General features: G+C 36.2%; 1 protein-coding gene across 1 annotated transcript; it reads left to right on the top strand.

Moving 5' to 3' along the window:
• The first annotated feature begins 11,784 nt into the window (after positions 1–11,784).
• Positions 11,785–14,950, top strand: LOC141723271 (caffeoylshikimate esterase-like). Its single transcript, XM_074525085.1, has 8 exons — positions 11,785–12,094; positions 12,182–12,211; positions 12,490–12,619; positions 12,756–12,902; positions 13,145–13,275; positions 14,095–14,232; positions 14,372–14,470; positions 14,597–14,950. The coding sequence occupies exons 1-8, from the start codon at positions 11,816–11,818 to the stop codon at positions 14,870–14,872; spliced, it is 1,230 nt and encodes a 409-aa protein (XP_074381186.1). The 5' UTR covers positions 11,785–11,815; the 3' UTR covers positions 14,873–14,950.
• The last annotated feature ends 4,926 nt before the right edge of the window (positions 14,951–19,876 follow it).

Raw genomic sequence — 19,876 nt, 5'->3', positions numbered from 1 at the left:
AGAAAGTGGATATCCTACAAAGATTCCCTCATCAGCTTTTAGATCAAACTTGGATAGCTGTTCAGGATGAGTCTTGAGAACAAAACACTTACATCCAAATACATGAAAGTATTTGAGATTTGGCTTCTTGTTCTTCACCATCTCATATGGTGTTTTTTCATGCTTGTTAATGAGTGTTGCATTTTGAGTAAAACAAGCAGTCTGCACAGCTTCAGCCCAGAAATAGGTTGGAAGCTTTGCTTCTTCAAGCATTGTTCGTGCAGCTTCAATTAGAGTTCTATTCTTCCTTTCAACAACTCCATTTTGCTGTGGAGTTCCAGGAGCAGAAAATTCCTGCTTTATTCCATGATTTTTGCAGAACTCTTCCATTATCAAATTCTTGAATTCAGTGCCATTATCACTCCTCAAAATTTTCACAGAATCTTTGATCAATTTATCCAGATGTTTGACATGATCAATCAGGATAGATGCAGTTTCACTTTTTGTGTGCAAGAAATACACCCATGTGTATCTGGTGAACTCATCTACTATGACCAACACATATTTCTTCTTTGCAATAGACATGACATTCACTGGACCAAATAGATCAACATGAAGTAGATAGTAAGGCTCAAGAATTGATGATTCAGTCTTGCTCTTGAACGAAGATTTTCTTTGTTTAGCCTTCTGACATGAGTCACAAAGACCATCAGGAACAAACACTGATTTTGGCAGTCCTCTCACAAGATCTTTCTTGATCAGTTCATTTATCTTGTTGAAGTTTAAATGAGAGAGTTTCTTGTGCCAATTCCAGCTTTCTTCAGTTGAGGCTCTACTCACTAAACAGATTGCAGAACCATCAGAACTTGTTGAAAGCTTAGCTTCATAAATGTTACCACGCCTGAATCCCTTCAGAACAATTTTTCCTTTAGATTTACTAACTATTTCACAATGTTCTGCAAAGAAATCAACATGATAACCTCTGTCACAGATTTGACTTATACTCAGTAAGTTGTGTTTAAGTCCTGAGACCAGAGCTACATCTTTAATAATGACATTCCCAAGATTGATATTGCCATATCCCAAGGTTTTTCCAATGTTGCCATCTCCATAAGAAACACTTGGGCCAGCTTTCTCCACAAAGTCTGATAGCAGGGCCTTATTTCCAGTCATATGTCCTGAACATCCACTGTCCAGAACTAGAATATTTTTCCTGTTGCCCTGCAATCAAAAAGACCACTAATTATTAGTTTTAAGGACCCAGACTTGCTTGGATCCTTTGGCCTTTTTAGGTTTGTTAACATTTGCAGCAGATTTAACATCAGATTTTATGTTAACAGTTTTTTTATCAGACCTTATACTAGAAGGAACAACAGAAACTTTCTTTAAAGAAGGTTTTATTTGATAATAATCATAGTACAAACTATGATATTCCTTACAAGTATAAATGGAATGCCATAAACTACCACAATGAAAACAAGGATTTTGTGGTTTGTATCTAACAGACTGACTCTTAACTCCTGACTTTGTAGATAAGGAGTTAATATTCTTATTCTTCCTGCAAAAAGAAGCCAGATGGTTAGAACTTCCACAGTTATGACATGCTTTCCTAGGAGCATCAGGAACAGATTTATAGTTATTGCTTTTATTCACACCTTCCTTTCCATTCCTGTTTTTCCTAGGTGATTTTACCTTGTTTGCATCCTTAACATCTTTCAGCTTATGCTTAAGCTGCTTCTTCGTCATTAAGCCTATGTTAACTTCAGCTGTCTTTTCCTGTTTTAGTTTGTCAGAAGCTAATTCCTTTTTAACTTCTGATTTCTCATTTTCGGATTTTTCAGTTACAAACTTAACAGGTTTTAACTTCGGCTTTTGCTTATCAACAGGCTTAATTTCTACAGTTCCTTTTTCATTTTCTCCATAGCCTAAACCCTCTTTCCAGTTTCCACTGCTTAGCAAATTTTGAGTTGTTTTGCCAGAGTTAGTCCAAGTTCTGATAATCTCTCTCTCCTTTTCTAACTCAGTTTTTAGAGATTCATTCATTTTTAGCACTTCATCCCTAATATAAAAAGCATTATCTCTATCCTGCTGAGTTTGATGAAACATGACTAACTCTTTTTCTAAGAAATCATTTCTTTTCTTAAAAGCAAGATTTTCAGAAGTTAATCTTTCACATGTTAAAGTTTGATCTCTATAACTAACAAACATGGTTTTAAGATATCTTCTCAACTCATCAATATCATCAGTATGAAAAGCATAAGTAGTCTGAGGTACCTTTGTTTCAGCAGCTTCAGAACTGCTCTCAGAACTTGATTTATCAGCATTTGCCATCAATGCATAGTTCTCCTCACTTTCAGAGTCTGAGGTGTCTGTCCAGCTTTTCTGCTTTGTGACAAGAGCTTTGCCTTTGTCATTCTTGGTCTTCTTGCAATCAGGAGATATGTGGCCTTTCTCACCACAATTATAACATTTAACATTAGCGTAATCTCCTCTGTCAGACTTTCCTCCTTTTCCTTCAGATCTTCTGAAATTCTTCTTATCAGAACTTATGCCTTTCCTGGAAAACATCTTTCCCTTCCTGAACTTCCTGTATGCAATCTTTGTGATTCCTTTCACCATAAGAGCACACAGCTTCATCATCTCCTCATCAGCATCAGTTTCAGGCAAGCTTTCAGAATCTGAGTCATCATCACTCTCAGAACTTGATGACTCAGTATCAGATTTTATGATAAGAGCTTTACCCTTATCTTTCTTTGAGGAAGGTGGTTTGGGGGATTCCTCTTCAACCTTGAGAGCAACTGTCCTTGACTTTCCTCCTTTTCTCTTGCTTCTTTGTTCCATCTCAAGTTCATGGGTCTTGAGCATTCCATAGATTTCATCAAGAGTTGTTTCATCAAGATTGTAGTTGTCTCTTATTGTTGTTGCCTTCAAATCCCAACATTCAGGAAGAGCTAACAGGAATTTGAGGTTTGTATCTTCAAGATCATACTCCTTATTTACTAATGACAAGTCATTCAAGAGTTTGACAAATCTATCATATACATCAGTCAATGACTCATTAGTCCTAGAGTCAAAGTGTTCATACTCTTGAGTGAGTATTGTCTTCCTGTTCTTCTTAACTGTTTCAGTTCCTTGACACCTTGTCTCCAGTGCATCCCATATCTCCTTAGCAGTCTTGCAGTTGATTACCCTGTTTGACATTACATTATCAATGGCACTATGCAATAAGTGACGTACCTTGGCATCCTTAGCAATAGATGCTATATCTTCAGCAGTGTAATCAGTCTTTTCCTTTGGTACGGTCATTGCTGCTTCACCTGCAACTACAACAGCGAGCTTGGTAGGTTTGTGAGGCCCTTCCCTGATTCTATCAAGGTATTCTGGATCTGTTGCTTCCAGAAACATGGTCATCCTTACCTTCCATATGGGATATTCAGATGGTCTCAATATGGGAACTCTGATAGTCTCATATCGACTCTGAGTTGATATCTTTGATGATTCCTCAGTTTTGGTAGGCTTAGTTGGAGTTTCTGTGTCAGACATGATTGTGTTTGGATCTTTAGCTGTATGTGTGTTAACAGATAGCTCTGATACCACTTGTTAGGTCACACTTTCACTGTAGAGGGGGTGAATACAGTGTTTATTACAATCAAATCAAACTTCAAGAACTTATGTAACAGAAAACAAACTTTATTTAAACAATAAACTCTGTTACAATCTGGAACTGTTATCTCTCAGTGATGAACAAAATATCACGAGAGCTTCTAGAGTTATAATAAATAATATTCTCGATAATGATAACACCTCTAGTGTAAACTCTATTTCTGTGTTTATATACTACACAGTTACAAGATATTCGCTAATTGATATGGAATATAATTCTGCTTCCTAAAATATATCAATCAGATATCTTCTATTCCAAGTATTCCATTCTTCACGGAATTCCTTCTTCATGCATATCTCTTCTTATGTTTATCTTGATCTTCTTAACTTTAATCAGCTACTGTCCTTATCTGATCGTCCTTCAGCACTTAAGTTCTGATATCTATCTCCTGATAACATAAGTACTGATATCCCTTAAGTTCTGACTTCCAGTACCTTAAGTTCTGACTTCCAGTATAAGTACTGATCAGTTAAGTACTGATTTGTTCTGTTCAAATAAGATCTGAAATCTAAACATAAAACATATTAGCCATGACATTATCAAATATATCTAACATATTGCATTACGTTGATTCCTCATTTTTTTATACGGAAGTTTCATTTGGTGAGGTCATCTTCTAGCTTTAAAAACGTCTAACTATGAGGTTCAACCGCAAAGGCCCAAGGTTCATCCTTAATAGCAGGACTTCACGGATTATGCATCCTTTAAATAAAAATAATATTTCTCTACTAGCTGTTTCCTTTGATTACGAATGCATGTATAGCCACGGTTCACCTCAAGTATCAGATGTATCCTTAGTTTGTGAGTGCATGGTGTAGAATTACTCCAAAGTTTTTCAAAATTAGGCATACTTCTGGAATTAATGTTGGAGAGATATTCATCTATTAAAGGAGCGTCATACCTTGGCCAGGGCGTTTACCGTTGGAAAGAGCTTCCTCTATTAGAGGAGCGTCATACCTCGACAAGGGAGTTTACCATTGAAGAGAGTTTCCTCTATTAGAGGAGCGTCATACCTCGACAAGGGTAGTCATCCTTCAAAATGTTTGTCCAAGCGATTCTTCAAATAATAAATCCTTCTTATTTCTTCCGGAACTTCAAACAGTTGAATTGAATTTTTCGCTGAAAACGCGCTCGTGCCTTTAATAGATAGGAGCGTCTGATTGTCTTTGTAATCCTAGATATGATTCTCCACATGCGAAAGTTTAAGTAAAATAGAACCTTAAATGTTACCTGGAGGACACATCCTAGATGTACGGACATATTCCATCAACGAACTTTCTTGAAAATTATTGGAAGTGATCTGAGCCTCGGATATCCTTTTCAAGGCAGTTTTCGGGGATTTCCTTCATGTAGAATCTCCTTTACGATCTTCTTCCTGCATAAGTCCGGAATTAAATAACGAAATGTACGAAAAAACTAGTTGAGCGTTACCTTGAGGGATCGTATTGAAGATGATGACTAGCTCCCGGTAATAATGCCTTTTTTCTTGAAGCATTCTCCTCCTGATCATCCTCTGATTTACTCCTACTTAAGTCTTCTAAACTTGATAGAATTCTCAAATCTTCTAACCCAAATAGAATTCTTCAATCTCTTGTATTGCCCAATAAATCGGAATTTTCATGCAAATTAGTTACTTCATAGTTGCGACCAAAATCTTCAGATTTTGTTCGAACCCCTTGGACGGAAATCGGCATATGTGATCTTCGTTGTTGTCATGGTAGTGGCCGCGTTCGCGTACCTTCAGATCTTGTCGTAAAGTTTCTTCATCATGGAAAGACATCTATATCTCATGAAGTTGTTGATGATAAGTACTGGTTATTCTCGGCTAATAAGCGGAGTCTTGTGTTCTTGGTAACGTCCATCTTCATGCTCCTTGTAGTGTCCATCTCCGAGTTCCTTGCAGCGTCCATCTTCATGTTTCTTGAAGCGTCTATTTTCATGTTTCTTGAACCGTCTATCTTCATATCTTTTGAAGCATCCATCTTCAATAGCCTTCTTTCTTTGAAAATCACGAGAATCGCGGCCTTCGTTGTCACCAGATTCATGACAACCTTTGCGCCCTTTTACATCAGAGTTGTAGTTGTTGTCGTGCGAGTTTCCATCATTGTTGGATATCTATTCCTCCTAAGATTAGATTTGATTCTAGCCCCTCCTTCTAGCGCAAATTTGTTAATGGAGGAATTTGGTTAACAAAGATTTGAGGTCCGCGGTCGGAATCAAAATCTGCAGCGGTGGTCTTTCGCCGTGAAAGTTGTCGGAGGGTGGTGATTTTGATGAATCATGGGCTGTGTAACAACCCACACTTTCGGACTATTAATTCTAAATCAAAACTAATATAAAATACAATTATTAATCCAAAATCTATTACAAAGGGTGACTATTACAAAACACAGCTAAAAGAGGAAGTCCAAAAGTCAATCAACTCCAATTCTAAGTCCTCGAAACTCCAATGCTATCCAACTCAAATCTTAGACAAAAGCTGAAATTATAAGTAATGAACTAAACAACCTAGCAAGAAACCAATCGATCCAACTAGTTGGCCAAGTAACATGTCCACGTATAACAAAATACGACATTCTATACGATATACGAAACACACACTTTAAATACATATTATTATTATTATTCTTATTCGATACACACAATACACATAACACATAAACAACAATAATTCAAAATCCATAATTCATGTCACGACCACTACAACCCCGTGATAACGGTCCTAAATTTTCAGAAAACAGTCATTACAATCCGGTGACCACGGTCCTCAAATCTTATTCGATATTTTCACAAATCCTGACATAAATCAAAGATCCAAAATTATTGTCTAGACATCACAGAGATACAACAATACGTATACTATAACACATAATAGTTTCAAATATATCATCACTTAGCCCATATTTTGATAAGCAAATATATACACAGAACACACAATTTTGAAAACACTAGTAAGATCGATCGAAAACTTACCTTGAATTCTGACCAGATATGAATTTAGCCTTTATGACTCTCTAAATGATGTTTTCTTGGAAAACACAAACACGAAAGTTGTAGAGAACGAAAAGACCTCTTCGAAAAGTCCAGAACTAATTAATTCTGACTTACGATGAATTTTCTAAGATTTTACAAGACTGCTGATTTTTATGCCTGAAAGCCCTACGAATTTTAATACAAAAAAATGAGGAATATGAATATGATGTATTTATAACGATACAAAACCCTATATCTTAACCTATAAGTTATCTATATTCAAGTCCAATCCAAATTATAGGCCCATTATTCTAATTCAATTTTAAATCCTAATCTTTATCTAATTTTAATACTTATTATTATTATTATTAATCTAATTCTAAAAATTACGGGATATTACACACTATCTCCTTAAAAAAAATTGGTCCCCAAATTCACAACAATCCTATACGTCCACGCTCGGTAATCTCCTATAGGTCAAACTTAACAATGATCCACAAGATCGATACCTAGGGAATGTACTAGTCCAATACCTAATACACTCCGGAGGACAGCCTGCTACTAAAACAAAATACAATTTACTAATTCACGATTCTATTACAAAGGGTGCCTATTACAAAAGCGCAGCTAAAAGCGGATGTCCAAAAGTCAATATACTCCAATTCTAAGTCCTCGGAACTCCAATGTTATCCAACTCGAACCTTAGACGAAACCTGAAATTGTAAGTAATGATCTAAATAGCCCAACAAGAAACCAATCGATCCAACTAGGCGTCCAAATAACATATCCACGTATAACAAAATACGACATTCTATACGATATACGAAACACACACTTTCGATACATATTCTTATTCTTATTCTTATTCGATACACACAATACACATAACACATAAATAACAATAACTCGAAATCCATAATTCATATCACGACCACTACAACCCGGTGATAACGGTCCTAAATTTTCAGAAAACGGTCATTACAATCTGGTGACCACGGTCCTAAAATCTTATTCGATATTTTCACAAACCATGACATATATCAAAGATCCAAAATTACTGTCTAGACATCACAGAGATACAACAATACATATACTATAACACATAATAGTTTCAAATATATCATCACTTAGCCCATATTTTGATAATCAAATATATACATATAACACACTATTTTGAAAACACTAGCAAGATCGATCAAAAACTTACCTTAAATTCTGACCAGATCTGAATTTAGCCTTTATGACCCTCTAAACAATGTTTTCTTGGAAAACACGAAACACGAAAGTTGTAGAGAACGAAAAGAGCCACTCATTTCCTTACTTCTTCGGTGGATCCCCTCTCCGAAAAGTTCAGAACCAATGAATTCTCACTTACGATAAATTTTCTACGAATTTTACAAGACTTCTGATTTTTGTGCCTGAAAGCGCTACGAATTTTAATACAAAAAAAAATGAGGAATACGAATATGGTGTATTTATAACGATACAAAACCATATATCTTAACCTAATAGTTATCTATATTCAAGTCCAATCCAAATTATAGGCCCATTATTCTAATTCAATTTTAAATCCCAATCTTTATCTAATTTTAATACTTTTTATTATTATTCTATTATTATTCTAATTCAAAAAATTACGGGATATTACAGGCTGATATCGCAAGGGTGTTTGGTGGTGGCGTATAGAGCTCTCGCTTCTCATCCCTTATAATGTGCCTACGTACCTCCTTTTATAAAGGATCAAGCCTTACATAGTTCTTGGTGAACAATAAACCTAGATGGACTTGGCTTTTCATATCGTGGCCCAATAGGAATTGTCGAACCAATTTCATATTATAACTCGAAGATTGATATACTTTGAGAGTGCCCAGTAATGCGGCCTAGTCACAAAGTTCCAAGGCTCGGTTACGACTTCAGAACTTTATGGATTAGGAAACTTCTCGGCCGATGGATATCCCATCTGTTACCGCTATTTTCGCCGATCGTAACCGCATGTATAGCCGTGAGTTACCGCAAATGCTCAAGCGCATCCTTACCCCCGATGAGGATAACCCGCCACATTAAAGGACAATTGATCCCAAACATATAAGTGCAAAGTTCGAGATAAACCTAAAGACTTCCGATAAGGACAACCCGACGAATATAAAGACAAAGCTCCAAAGCACACACTAAGTGTTTACGATCGTTCCCCTACGAGGATAACCCGCAAGACTACAAAACGACGCCTTCAATATGTTTTCCGGGTTGTTGGGCTCACGGAGGCCTTGTTCCCTATTTCGGGCGCGCCCTAAGAGGGTTTGGTACCCTCTGGAGGCCCTTTTCATGCTTCGGGCGCGCCCTACGCATGATTGGGCTCCCCTGGGGGTTCCTCCTCCTTACTTGTATATTTTTCATGTTTTATTCACTTCCTAATTTAGTTGTGCGAGCAACCTCCATACTAGTTTACTAGAGTTATTCATTTCACATTGTGGAGCGTCCACCCCGTGCGGCAATATAGCATAGGACGCGCCCGAAGTGGGACTTTCCCTAAAGGGTCCGAGGACATTTCTCGAAGTCCGAATCATTCCTTTCTTCTTGACAACTTTATTCTTTCTCCCTTAACTTCAAAACACCTTTTGTACACTCCTTTACCAATACTTGTTCTTCGTCGCCGTCTTCTACTATAACGGTCGTCGTGGTATCCTTGTCGTGGCGATTGTCATAACATTCTCGTCGTATCGGTCGTCACACGCTTCCTTCATTTTGATTGTTACAATGTTCTAGTGTTATGACCTTCGTAATCCTTCATATGGAACTTCACTAATAATCGTTGTAACTCCTCGTTGATAGTCATTGCAAACGAATCCCATTTAGAGCTAGCTCTGTATCGTTGATCCGGCGCTCGTCCTTCTTCTTCCTTGACGGTGATTCGATCCATTTTTTCGAAGATCCGATAAAACATCCATGACAATTTTAGGGCATAACAGTATGCATTAGCCGCCAGGCCAGATTGTTTTAGCAAATTTGCAAAAATAAATGTAACAAAAAATCGAGATGATCATTCGTAGAAACGGGGAAATACTAACAAACCTGCAACTATGAAAGTTGATCTACAATATAAAATCTGGTCAATGGAGTTGATGGAGAAAACGAGGAAGACTTGGACGGTTAAACGACATGAGTGCGAAAAGAAATATAAAAGTTGGTAATAATAGAAAAAGCACATATATGTCACTAATTGAAGAAAATGAGAAAGGCAAGTTTCTTATTTGCATCTCCAGAATTCTTCATCACCGGCCACATTTTATTTAGTTAAAGATTAATACTCAAAACTTAAGGAATTTAGAACCACAACTGCAATAAAAATATATAAAAAAATCATAAAATTAAGTAGTGAAATCAAAAAATTAAGTATTGTATGATGTGGTGTTGAATTTGTTCATGTAAATTTTTTGTGAACAAATAATCTATTTTTCAATTTCTATTGTGTCTAAATAAATATGATAATGGACACATTTATTAATTTAAAAATTATTTAATTGCTTTAATTATTGATCCGGCATTTTTTTATTAAAATTATTTCACGATCGCATGACCTGTTTTCCGACTTCCATGGTAGTAGCATAAGAGTGCTAGCTTTATACCCCGCTGCATGCCCGGCATGCTTTATTTATATTTTTATATTATTTATAAATTACTTATATTATAAACTATTTTTTATTATTTAAATTGTTATATTAGTTGTATATGAAAATTAATTTATTTTTAGTTTTAAAATTTTTGAATATTATATTTCGTAAAATGTTTCACTCCAATTTTATTACATCAAATCACGTTCACGATTTTTTGCAAAAAAAATATAGAATTTAACAATATTTTTAATTCTATTTAATGTTATTTATAATTTATAATTACTAACAATAATTTTCAAATGACAGATGTGCCCACAGACCAATTAAGGGAGGTGTATTGAATTAGGATTTTAATATATTATATATAATCCATGGATTTAAATGGATATATCTGATTTTGATTTTACGCGAATTCTAGATCAAATGTACTAAAATTGATAAAGAATCTTTAGGATTAAAATACAATCATTCAAAATATCATGAATTATGGTGTGATTTCAAAAACCATAAAATACATCGAACAATCCCACAAAATCCATCATTTTATGAAGTACAAAAAAATCCGTTAGCATGTGAATACCATCATATTTTAATTGATTTTAAATAATCCCAGTTGAATAACATCATATTTTTAAGAATAATTTAAAATCATGATTAAATATATCTTTTAAAATCTCACTTGAATACACCTAGATTTCATCTAAAATCTCAATTCAATACACATCCTAAATAATTTTAAAATCAGTAAACTTAGAGTATCTCTGATAGTCCAAGTCAAACCCCTTACCTAAAAAATTCATGTGGCATACTATATTTATAATTACAGAGATTATCTAAAATTAGCATGCCCTGCAATGATGCAAAATCATTGGTTAAAATTTTAGATAACCTAATTACGTTGACCATGTTTTTTGAACTTTGAAAACATAGTGATATGTCAAATCATTTGATTATCAGAATTAAATAAAATATTTTATTTATAACAAACAAAAATATTAATTACATACTATTTTTAAAATATAATCAATTATTATAGCCTACTCAGCTAAAGTAAATTTTTTATGGATTCAATAAAATTTTAGATAATTAATATTTTATCTATTTAGTCAACCATTATATGTAACAACCTTTAGAGATGTTTTTAGCAATGTATTCATAAAATTGCTTAATTTCTTGAATATACAATATTAGCCATCCGGACCACGAGGCACCTCAAGAGTATCTTTTTTATCCTTAATTTTTATTGTCAACTTTCTATATATTTTGTTTATTATCCCGTAATAAAGGTATCCGGCAAAATAAAGTAAAACAATATACGATTCTGATTGAAAGTATCTTTATAAAAATTACAATTTTCCTTATCAAGTGTAGTCGTAGATTGTTACATATTGAGAAATGAGAAATGAGAAGTTCAACAGATAAAAGTAGTGTATACACATGCGTCACTGGTTTGCTGTTTGCATTGGCTTGCCCGTACAAATAAAGTCAATAGCATCTTGTCGGTGAATGATCCTATATAAACACATATTCATACATTTATAAATTTATAAGGGGTAGTTTCTTGAACTGGTGACTGGCCAGCAAAGAAATGGCCCTGAACAAATGTTTGACCGCACCATTTCGACCATCAGATTTTTTTTCTACTGCAGCTATTGGTATGAGATCATTAGTGAAAATTAAACCAACCATTTTGAGGCCAAGGGTGGCGGTGGCTATGGCTATGGCTATGAAAGAACCGGTGATTGATGGCCTAACGGATGAAATGAACGAAATAGCCATACGAAATTTGGACTTTGCACCTTCTCGTAGACTGGTTCGTTCTGTTTTTGTGGAGGTTCAGCAGCAGCTTGATCATTGCTTGTTTAAGGTCTCTGCACTTGTCTCTTGTATTTTATTTGATTTTATGCTTCTTTGTTATACTCAACTGATTTTATTTGTTCTGAATTGTGGTTAGATGGCTCCTCCTGGCATCAGAACTGAGGAGGTTAGTATTTTCGTTTTTTAATTTTAATGAAGTTGTAACATAGACTAGAACACACACTCTAATTGTTTATCCATGCATGTCAATGAGTTTAATTATAACATAACTAGTTCAATTTTAAATGAGGTTACAAATGGTGTATTTTAAAAGAATGTTTGAGGGATTTTTTATTATCTGTTAAAAGGATGGATATTTGTAGTCCTGCCAATGTGTAATTTGTATTCATATTTAAACTGTTTGTTTAGATAAGTTAATAAGGTTGAGTTAATTTATTTTTGCAGTGGTATGAAATAAATATAAAGGATCAAGAAATATTCTGTAAAAGTTGGTTGCCAGAGCCTGATGTTCAGCTTAAGGGAGCTTTGTGTTTCTGTCATGGCTATGGTGATACATGCACTTTTTTCTTTGAAGGTTTGTGACATCCTGTTTCTCAGTGTTGATTTCGTTACTCTATTAATGCTTATTTGGCTTTCAGAATTCAGTCGATACTCTGATATAATACCAGATGGAGGAGTAATTTATGTTATCAAACATTTGTATGTTCCAGGTATTGCCAAGCAAATTGCATCAAGTGGATATGCTGTTTATGCTATAGACCATCCTGGTTTCGGGCTCTCAGAAGGACTACATGGTTATGTTTCCAGTTTTGATGATATAGTCGACAATGTCATTGAACAATTTGCAATCATTAAAGGTGTAGATTGTAAAGTAGCTTGATTACGTATTGCTTTACATTAATCATTGATATAAACCATGCTATATGATAAGGCAATAAGGCACTTGTCTTAATTGGCTTAACAGCCATTGCCTCTGTGCATAATCGACAATCAATCATTCCAGAAGTGCATTTGCAAAGGGACCATATATACATCAATGCACATTTTTTCAACGAGTTCTCAATAGTACATCTAACAGGGGCTTGTTTATATACTGCAGGAAGGCCTGAAATACGGGAGCTGCCGCACTTTTTATTGGGTCAGTCCATGGGTGGAGCAGTTGCCATCAAGGCTCTACTGAAGGAACCTGAAAAATGGGATGGACTAGTCCTTGTAGCTCCAATGTGTAAGGTAGCTTCTTCCTCTTAAAGTCTTGCTGAAGTAAGGTTCAGAGCGCCTAACTGCTCTTCTAGGAATCCAACACTATATCATATTAAAGGATGAATGTCTTTATAAACTTTTTTGAGCTTTAAACTGAGATAGCTTTAAACTATTAATGCATCACAAAATTGAGAAAAGCACTTCACTTTTGTCTGCAGGGTTCTGATTGATGAGTAGAACTAAGTAGAACATTCACTTATTATTTGGAACTTCGAAGTAATTGGTGCTTAGGAATGATTGTCATTGTAATAACTTGGTCTTGACTTGCTTTGGCTCAATCATCTTTAGACTGCCGGCCATTTTTTTTCGCTTCTAAATTTGTACCATGTTTGTACACAATATTGGCCATATCTATCAAAGACGCGTGAAAACTTCTTTTTAGCAGATTAATTTCCTGGAGATTTAGAATAATATTTTTGAAATTTGAGTATTTGACCATGAAGGACCTATCTCCTAATGGTCCTTGCAGCTTCAAGTTTAAACCACTTTTCTATACTTCTGATCATGCCAATTATATCCACTTGGGTGTATAAGACAATGAAATTAGACATTATGTCTAGTATCTGATCCTGTTCTTCTGACTTTCAGACTGTGTTAGAATGTCGACATCTTTATTATTTTTTATATCAGCTACCAAATCAGCGTAATGCTCTAGTCACATTATATTTAGTAGACAGCTTCCACCACATTAACTATAATCATTGTTCAGATTTACAAAATGTAATGCTTATTACAGGACTACATAGACTGTAGTATATCGTTCTTTGCTGACTTTATGTTATTGACAAGATCGCAGAGGAAGTAATGCCTCCAGCACCTATTGCCAATGCCTTGATTATGTTGGCAAAAGTTCTTCCAAGAGCTAAGCTTGTACCGCAGCAAGACTTAGCTGAGCTGGCATTCAGAGACTTAAATAAAAGGAAACTGGTATTGTCATAGCGACTAGATTTTTCATATTCTGAGTATAATTCTTACTAACTGTGATTGTATGGAGATAATTATCTTACTTGAATAGTTAATATGATTAGATCTCTTGTACTCAGATGTCTACATGATTCATTTTCAGGCATCATATAACGTGATCTGTTACAATGACCAAACAAGATTGAGGACTGCTGTAGAATTGCTGAACGCTACAAAAGATATCGAATCACAACTCCATAAGGTCAGTTAAAAACAATTTGAAAATTTCCCTGCTATCCTACAACGCAAGAGTGCACAGAAGAGACTTTCTGTATAAAAACATATGCGATATTCATGTTAGAAGTTAACCAACTTAGAGTTATTACAGATTAATTTACCATTGCTAATTCTTCATGGAGCTGCTGATAAGATTACAGACCCAAAGATAAGTGAGTTTCTTTATGAAAGGGCATCCAGTGAAGATAAAACCTTAAAGCTTTATGAAGATGGATATCATTGCATTCTGGAAGGAGAACCGGATGAAAGAATTTTCACAGTAATTCAAGACATCGTCACTTGGCTTGATTCTCGATGTTCTGTCCACCAAGAGTTTCACTCAACACTGCCAAGTGCTCAGTATTCTAGTTTGACAACTTTTGCTTAGTTTATATGATATTATAGTAAATATCTTAATTAACGTAGAAAGGTCGTGCTTGGTGAGATTGTCAAGTGTTTATGTACTTGTTATCGCATAGATCACCAGCCTGCTCACACGGGTGCTTGGATCAACATTTCTTATTCTGATAGTTTTATCAACACAACAAGCAAAATGAAAGATACGAGTTAGAGAATTGTAGAGGCAAACTTCATTCATAAAATGCTCAAAAAGTAGATCTAGAAAAGCTGCTCAATACAGCACCTGCACGCTCCTGGGAAAAGTCTAAGGTACCCTCCTAATTATTAGGAACATAAATAGTGTCCAGTGGTGAATTATATAAAAGACAATTACTAAATAAAGACCAGTTGGCTAGCTCCATTACTCCCCCTCAAGTTGGGAGGGGAGCTCTGCGACAGCTCCGAGCTTGTTCAATAGGTAATAGTGCTGCTTGGAGGAGAGAGTTTTAGTGAGAATGTCTGCCAGTTGAACATGTGATGGAACTTTCTTTGTCTGAATAGAACCTTCTGTTATTTTGTCTCGAATGAAATATAGGTCCACCTCAACATGCTTTGTGCGTTCATGAATGACGAGATTTGCAGCTATAGCAAGCGCTGCTTGGTTGTCACAGTGAAGAGTTGTTGGAGGTAAATTATGCAAGCCCATGTCTTTTAGCAAAGCAGATAACCAGGTTACTTCGCATGTGGCAAGGGCCATAGAGCGGTATTCAGCTTCAGCACTTGAACGGGCAACCACTGGTTGTTTTTTGGTTTTCCAGGATATAGGAGATTGAGCCCAGTAAGACACAGAAACCAGTAGTCGGACGTCTGGTCATGGGACAAGTGGCTCAATCACTGTCACTGTAAGCCTTTAACTCAACAGCTGTGGATGAAGCAAGTAAAACACCTTGTCCTGGATTTGCTTTTATATATCTCACTAGTTTTGTAGCTGCATCCATGTTGTCAGTAGTAGGATTTTGCATGAATTGTGTCAAGACATGCACAGAGAAAGCAATATCAGGACGCGTAATTGTAAGATATATTAATTTGCCTAGAAGCCTCTGGTATGGGTGTGGATCCCTCAACAATTTACCACTGTCAGCTTTGAGTCGAAGGTGAATGTCCATAGGAATTTTCTGAGGTGTAGCATCTGTAAGGCTAAACTCAGCAATCAAGTCAACAACATATTTTTTCTAGGAAACAAAAAATCCTGCAGCAGATCTGGTGATTTCCAGGCCCAAAAAATAGTTGACATCACCTAGCTCTTTCATCTTGAATGTGGTGGACAACATGAATTTCAAGTGATCAATTTTTGTCATGTCATTGCCTGCCAAAAGCAGATCATCTACATAGATGAGGACAAGAGTGATAGAAGAAGCATCAGTAAGCGTGAATAAGTTGTAGTCTGAGAGGGATTGAACAAACCCCAGATTTTTTAGTGTTGCAGAGAGTTTGCTGAACCAGTTTCGAGGTGCCTTTCAAAAACCATACAGTGATTTTTTAAGTTTACACACCATGGTAGGTTTTGAACTCGAAAACTCCCCCTAATTAAGAGTGACTCGACAGCCATAATGAGTATACCCCTGAGGCATTTTCATATACACAGTTTCATATAAGTCTCCGTGCAGAAATGCGTTTGTAACGTCCATCTGCTGCACATGGCAATTTTGTAGGGCTGCCACTGCAAGCAAGGCCCTCACTGTTGTCATCTTGGCAACAGGGGCAAAGGTGTGTTCATAATCCACACCATAGATTTGTTTACAACCCAAGATAACTAACCGTGATTTAAATCTCTCAACAGAGCCATTTGAACTGAATTTAGTTTTATACAACCATTTGCAGCCTATGGCTTTTTTATCAGGGGGTAAGGAGGTTATTTCCCATGTGTCATTGGCCTCCAGTGCATCCAATTCAACATTCATGGCCTGAACCCAATTTATGTCTCGAACTGCTTGTTTGAAGCTGATGGGGTCTGATTTATTGGTTAAAGATGTCAGAAAACAATCAAACATTGGTGTGACAGTTTGAGATGGTATAGCAAGGTTGGCAGATGATTTTGAAAAAGGTTTAGTGACATAAGATTCCATCCAAGAAGGGGGTTTAGATATTCTTGAAGTCCGTCTTGAAGGTGTGATATTGATGTCATTTGAAGCATCAGAGGTAGGTATATCAGATGCTGGAGAGATGGGTTCAGATTGAGACAAATCACTTTGAGTATCAAGAGTATGAGTTTGAACAGGTTGATTGTCTTCAGACTGACTGATGTGAAACGTATCATCATCATAGCAAGGTTGAGGTTGTGTAGTGGGCATAACAGTGGGTAGGGAAACATGTATGGTTTTGATGTGGAGGAATTTAAAGGAAAGACTAGCTCATTAAAGGTTACGTCTCGAGATACAAAAGGTGACATAGTTCTGAGATCAAGCAAACGAAACCCCTTTTGAGTGGGGGAGTATCCTATAAAAACACAAGGCACCCCTCTGGGAGCTAACTTATCAGACGTGTGATCAGGATTAGAAGAGAAGGCCAAGCACCCAAAGGACTTAAACTGACTGTAATCAACAGGTATATTATAAAACAGTTCATAAGGGCATTTATTATCAAGTACAGAAGAGGATAACCTGTTGATGATAAAGACAGCAGTGAGAACAGAATCACCCCAGAAAGAAACAACTAGTCCCGATTGGAACATGAGAGCTCGAGCTACTTCAAGCACCTGCCTGTGCTTCCTTTCGACTCTCGAGTTTTGCTGAGGTCTGTAGACACAGGATGTCTGGTGCACCATGCCTTGAGAATGAAAGAACTCCTTACATGCTCATTGGCAAACTCAAGAGCATTGTCGGATCTCACTACAACAATAGAGGCATTGAACTGTCTTTGAACGAAGTTGCAAAATGATTTCAACGACTGCAAATACTCTGATTTGTATTGCAGTAGATAGATCCATGTCATCCTGGAGAAGTCATCCATAATTGTGAGAAAGTATCTGAATTTCTGTCTTGTAGGCACTTTATAAGGGCCCCAGATATCAGTGTGAATCAGCTCAAATGTCTTAGATGCACGTGATTCACTCAGTTGATACGGTAATTTTGTAAACTTGGCCATCGGACACGTTAGACAGACTGTATTAGAAGCATGAGCACAGTGTTTGACACAGTCAATGAACTTTAACTTTGAGACAGGTGCATGTCCCAAGCGATTGTGCCACATAGTGTACTGATCAGACAAAGATGGATTGGTGACATTCAAGCACTGCAAGCCAAGAGATGAAGACATACCAGCATTTGACAAGTGATACAATCCATTATCAACATTGCCTTTTGCTCTTATTGTGTGTGTCTTAGTATCAATAATTGTGCAAAATGTAGGACTGAAGACAGCATAACAATCATTATCCTTAGACAATTTGTGAATAGAAAGTAAGTTATGAGTGAAGAAAGGCACATACAATACATTCAACGGATTCAAGCCATTTTTCAGTTGCAGATCACCAGTATGTGTAACAGCAGCTTTAGAACCAGTTGGCAAGTTTATAGTCAAGTTAGGTGCTGCAGCTTTAACATTCACAAGGACACTCATATTCGAGGTCATGTGGTTGGTAGCGCCTGTGTCTACTATCCAATCATCACAAGGAGTATGCTCAGCCTGCACATTGTCATAAATGATCATGCCAGAGAATGGTGAGTCCAAAATATCATCTGCAAATTCATGGCTCCCTGATCGAGAATTTGTTGGAATGAGTTGCAGCAATTGTTGAAGTTGCTGTGGAGAGAAAACAACAGGTTGTCCAGAAGTAGCAGCATCAACAGCAACATTAGCTGCTAAAGGACCTCTTGAAGCTTGCCTGAGGTTGTGCCATTTTCCAGTAGGAGAAATTCCTCTGTAATTAAAATTCACTGATCCTCTTGGTGGTTTGTACTTATAGTGCCATTTGGGATATTCAATAATGTTCCAACATTTTTCATTTGTATGACCTTTGCCACCACAAGCTCCACAAGTGATAGATTTATCAGTATGTAAAGCAGTTTTTGTAAACATAGCAGAAATTTCATTTTCAAAGTTATACGAGGTTTGAAGAATCTCCTTTTGAGACTCCTCCTGCTGAATAGCAGAGCAAGCAATTTCAACACTTGGAAGGGGAATTAACATAAGTAACTAACTATGTTGTGGTGAGTATTTGTCATCAAGACCATTAAGAAATTGAAATAATTTAGCTTCTTCTTTCTGAGCATGAATAGCTCTCAACAAATCAGTCACATCATCAACAACAGTTTTAACTGATGGCAACAAATTCATGGAATCTAACTCCTCCCATATACTACTAATGTAAAATAGTCAACGACAGTGCCACCGTTTTGCTTAAGGCCAAACAACTCTTTACTGAGTTTGTATTTACGAGACCCGTTAGTAAGCTGAAAACGTTTCTCTAACTGTTTCCATACCTGAGATGCAGACGTAATAAACAAGACAGATTTCATAATAGAATCAGAGACATTATTATGAATCCAAGAAATTACCATACTATTGCAAGTTTCCCACTGCAGTGCCTCAACATCATCAGATGCATTTTTTACCTCAGACCCATCTACGAAGCCAAGCTTTCATTTTGACGATAACTGAATCTCCATGGATCTTTTCCACGAGCGATAATCACCAGCTCCTTCAAGTTTTGTAACATTAATGGAAAGAGGGTTATCAGATGGGTGTAAAAACAGTGGATTCTGCATATCAGAGAAAGAAAATTTACTTCCAGAAGTCATGATTAGAGTATGAAGACGAGCACTGCTCACTCTTTAATCACAACACTTTGAATTAGATGGGAGCTTCAGATCTGAGCATACTACCACAACGATATGAACAAAGAAGTTGACTAGCACTCTATTAATTCACTCAAAATTTCATTTGCTGCTCTGATATCATGATAGTTTTATCAACACAACAAGCAAAATGAAAGATACGAGTTAGAGAATTGTAGAGGCAAACTTCATTCATAAAATGCTCAAAAAGTAGATCT

The sequence above is a fragment of the Apium graveolens genome, chromosome 1 (genome assembly GCF_009905375.1).
Source record: "Apium graveolens cultivar Ventura chromosome 1, ASM990537v1, whole genome shotgun sequence".
Classification (NCBI taxonomy): domain Eukaryota; kingdom Viridiplantae; phylum Streptophyta; class Magnoliopsida; order Apiales; family Apiaceae; genus Apium; species Apium graveolens.
The sequence above is the reverse complement of the archived record's forward strand: the minus strand, read 5'-3'. Positions and strand labels throughout refer to the sequence as shown.

Bases quoted from the DNA above. Each gene is read 5' to 3' on its own strand.
- LOC141723271 (XM_074525085.1), top strand. From the start codon at position 11,816: ATGGCCCTGAACAAATGTTTGACCGCACCATTTCGACCATCAGATTTT. The intron at 12,620-12,755 runs GTTTGTGACATC...TGTATGTTCCAG, and splicing joins ATGCACTTTTTTCTTTGAAG to GTATTGCCAAGCAAATTGCA. The intron at 12,903-13,144 runs GTGTAGATTGTA...TATATACTGCAG, and splicing joins ACAATTTGCAATCATTAAAG to GAAGGCCTGAAATACGGGAG.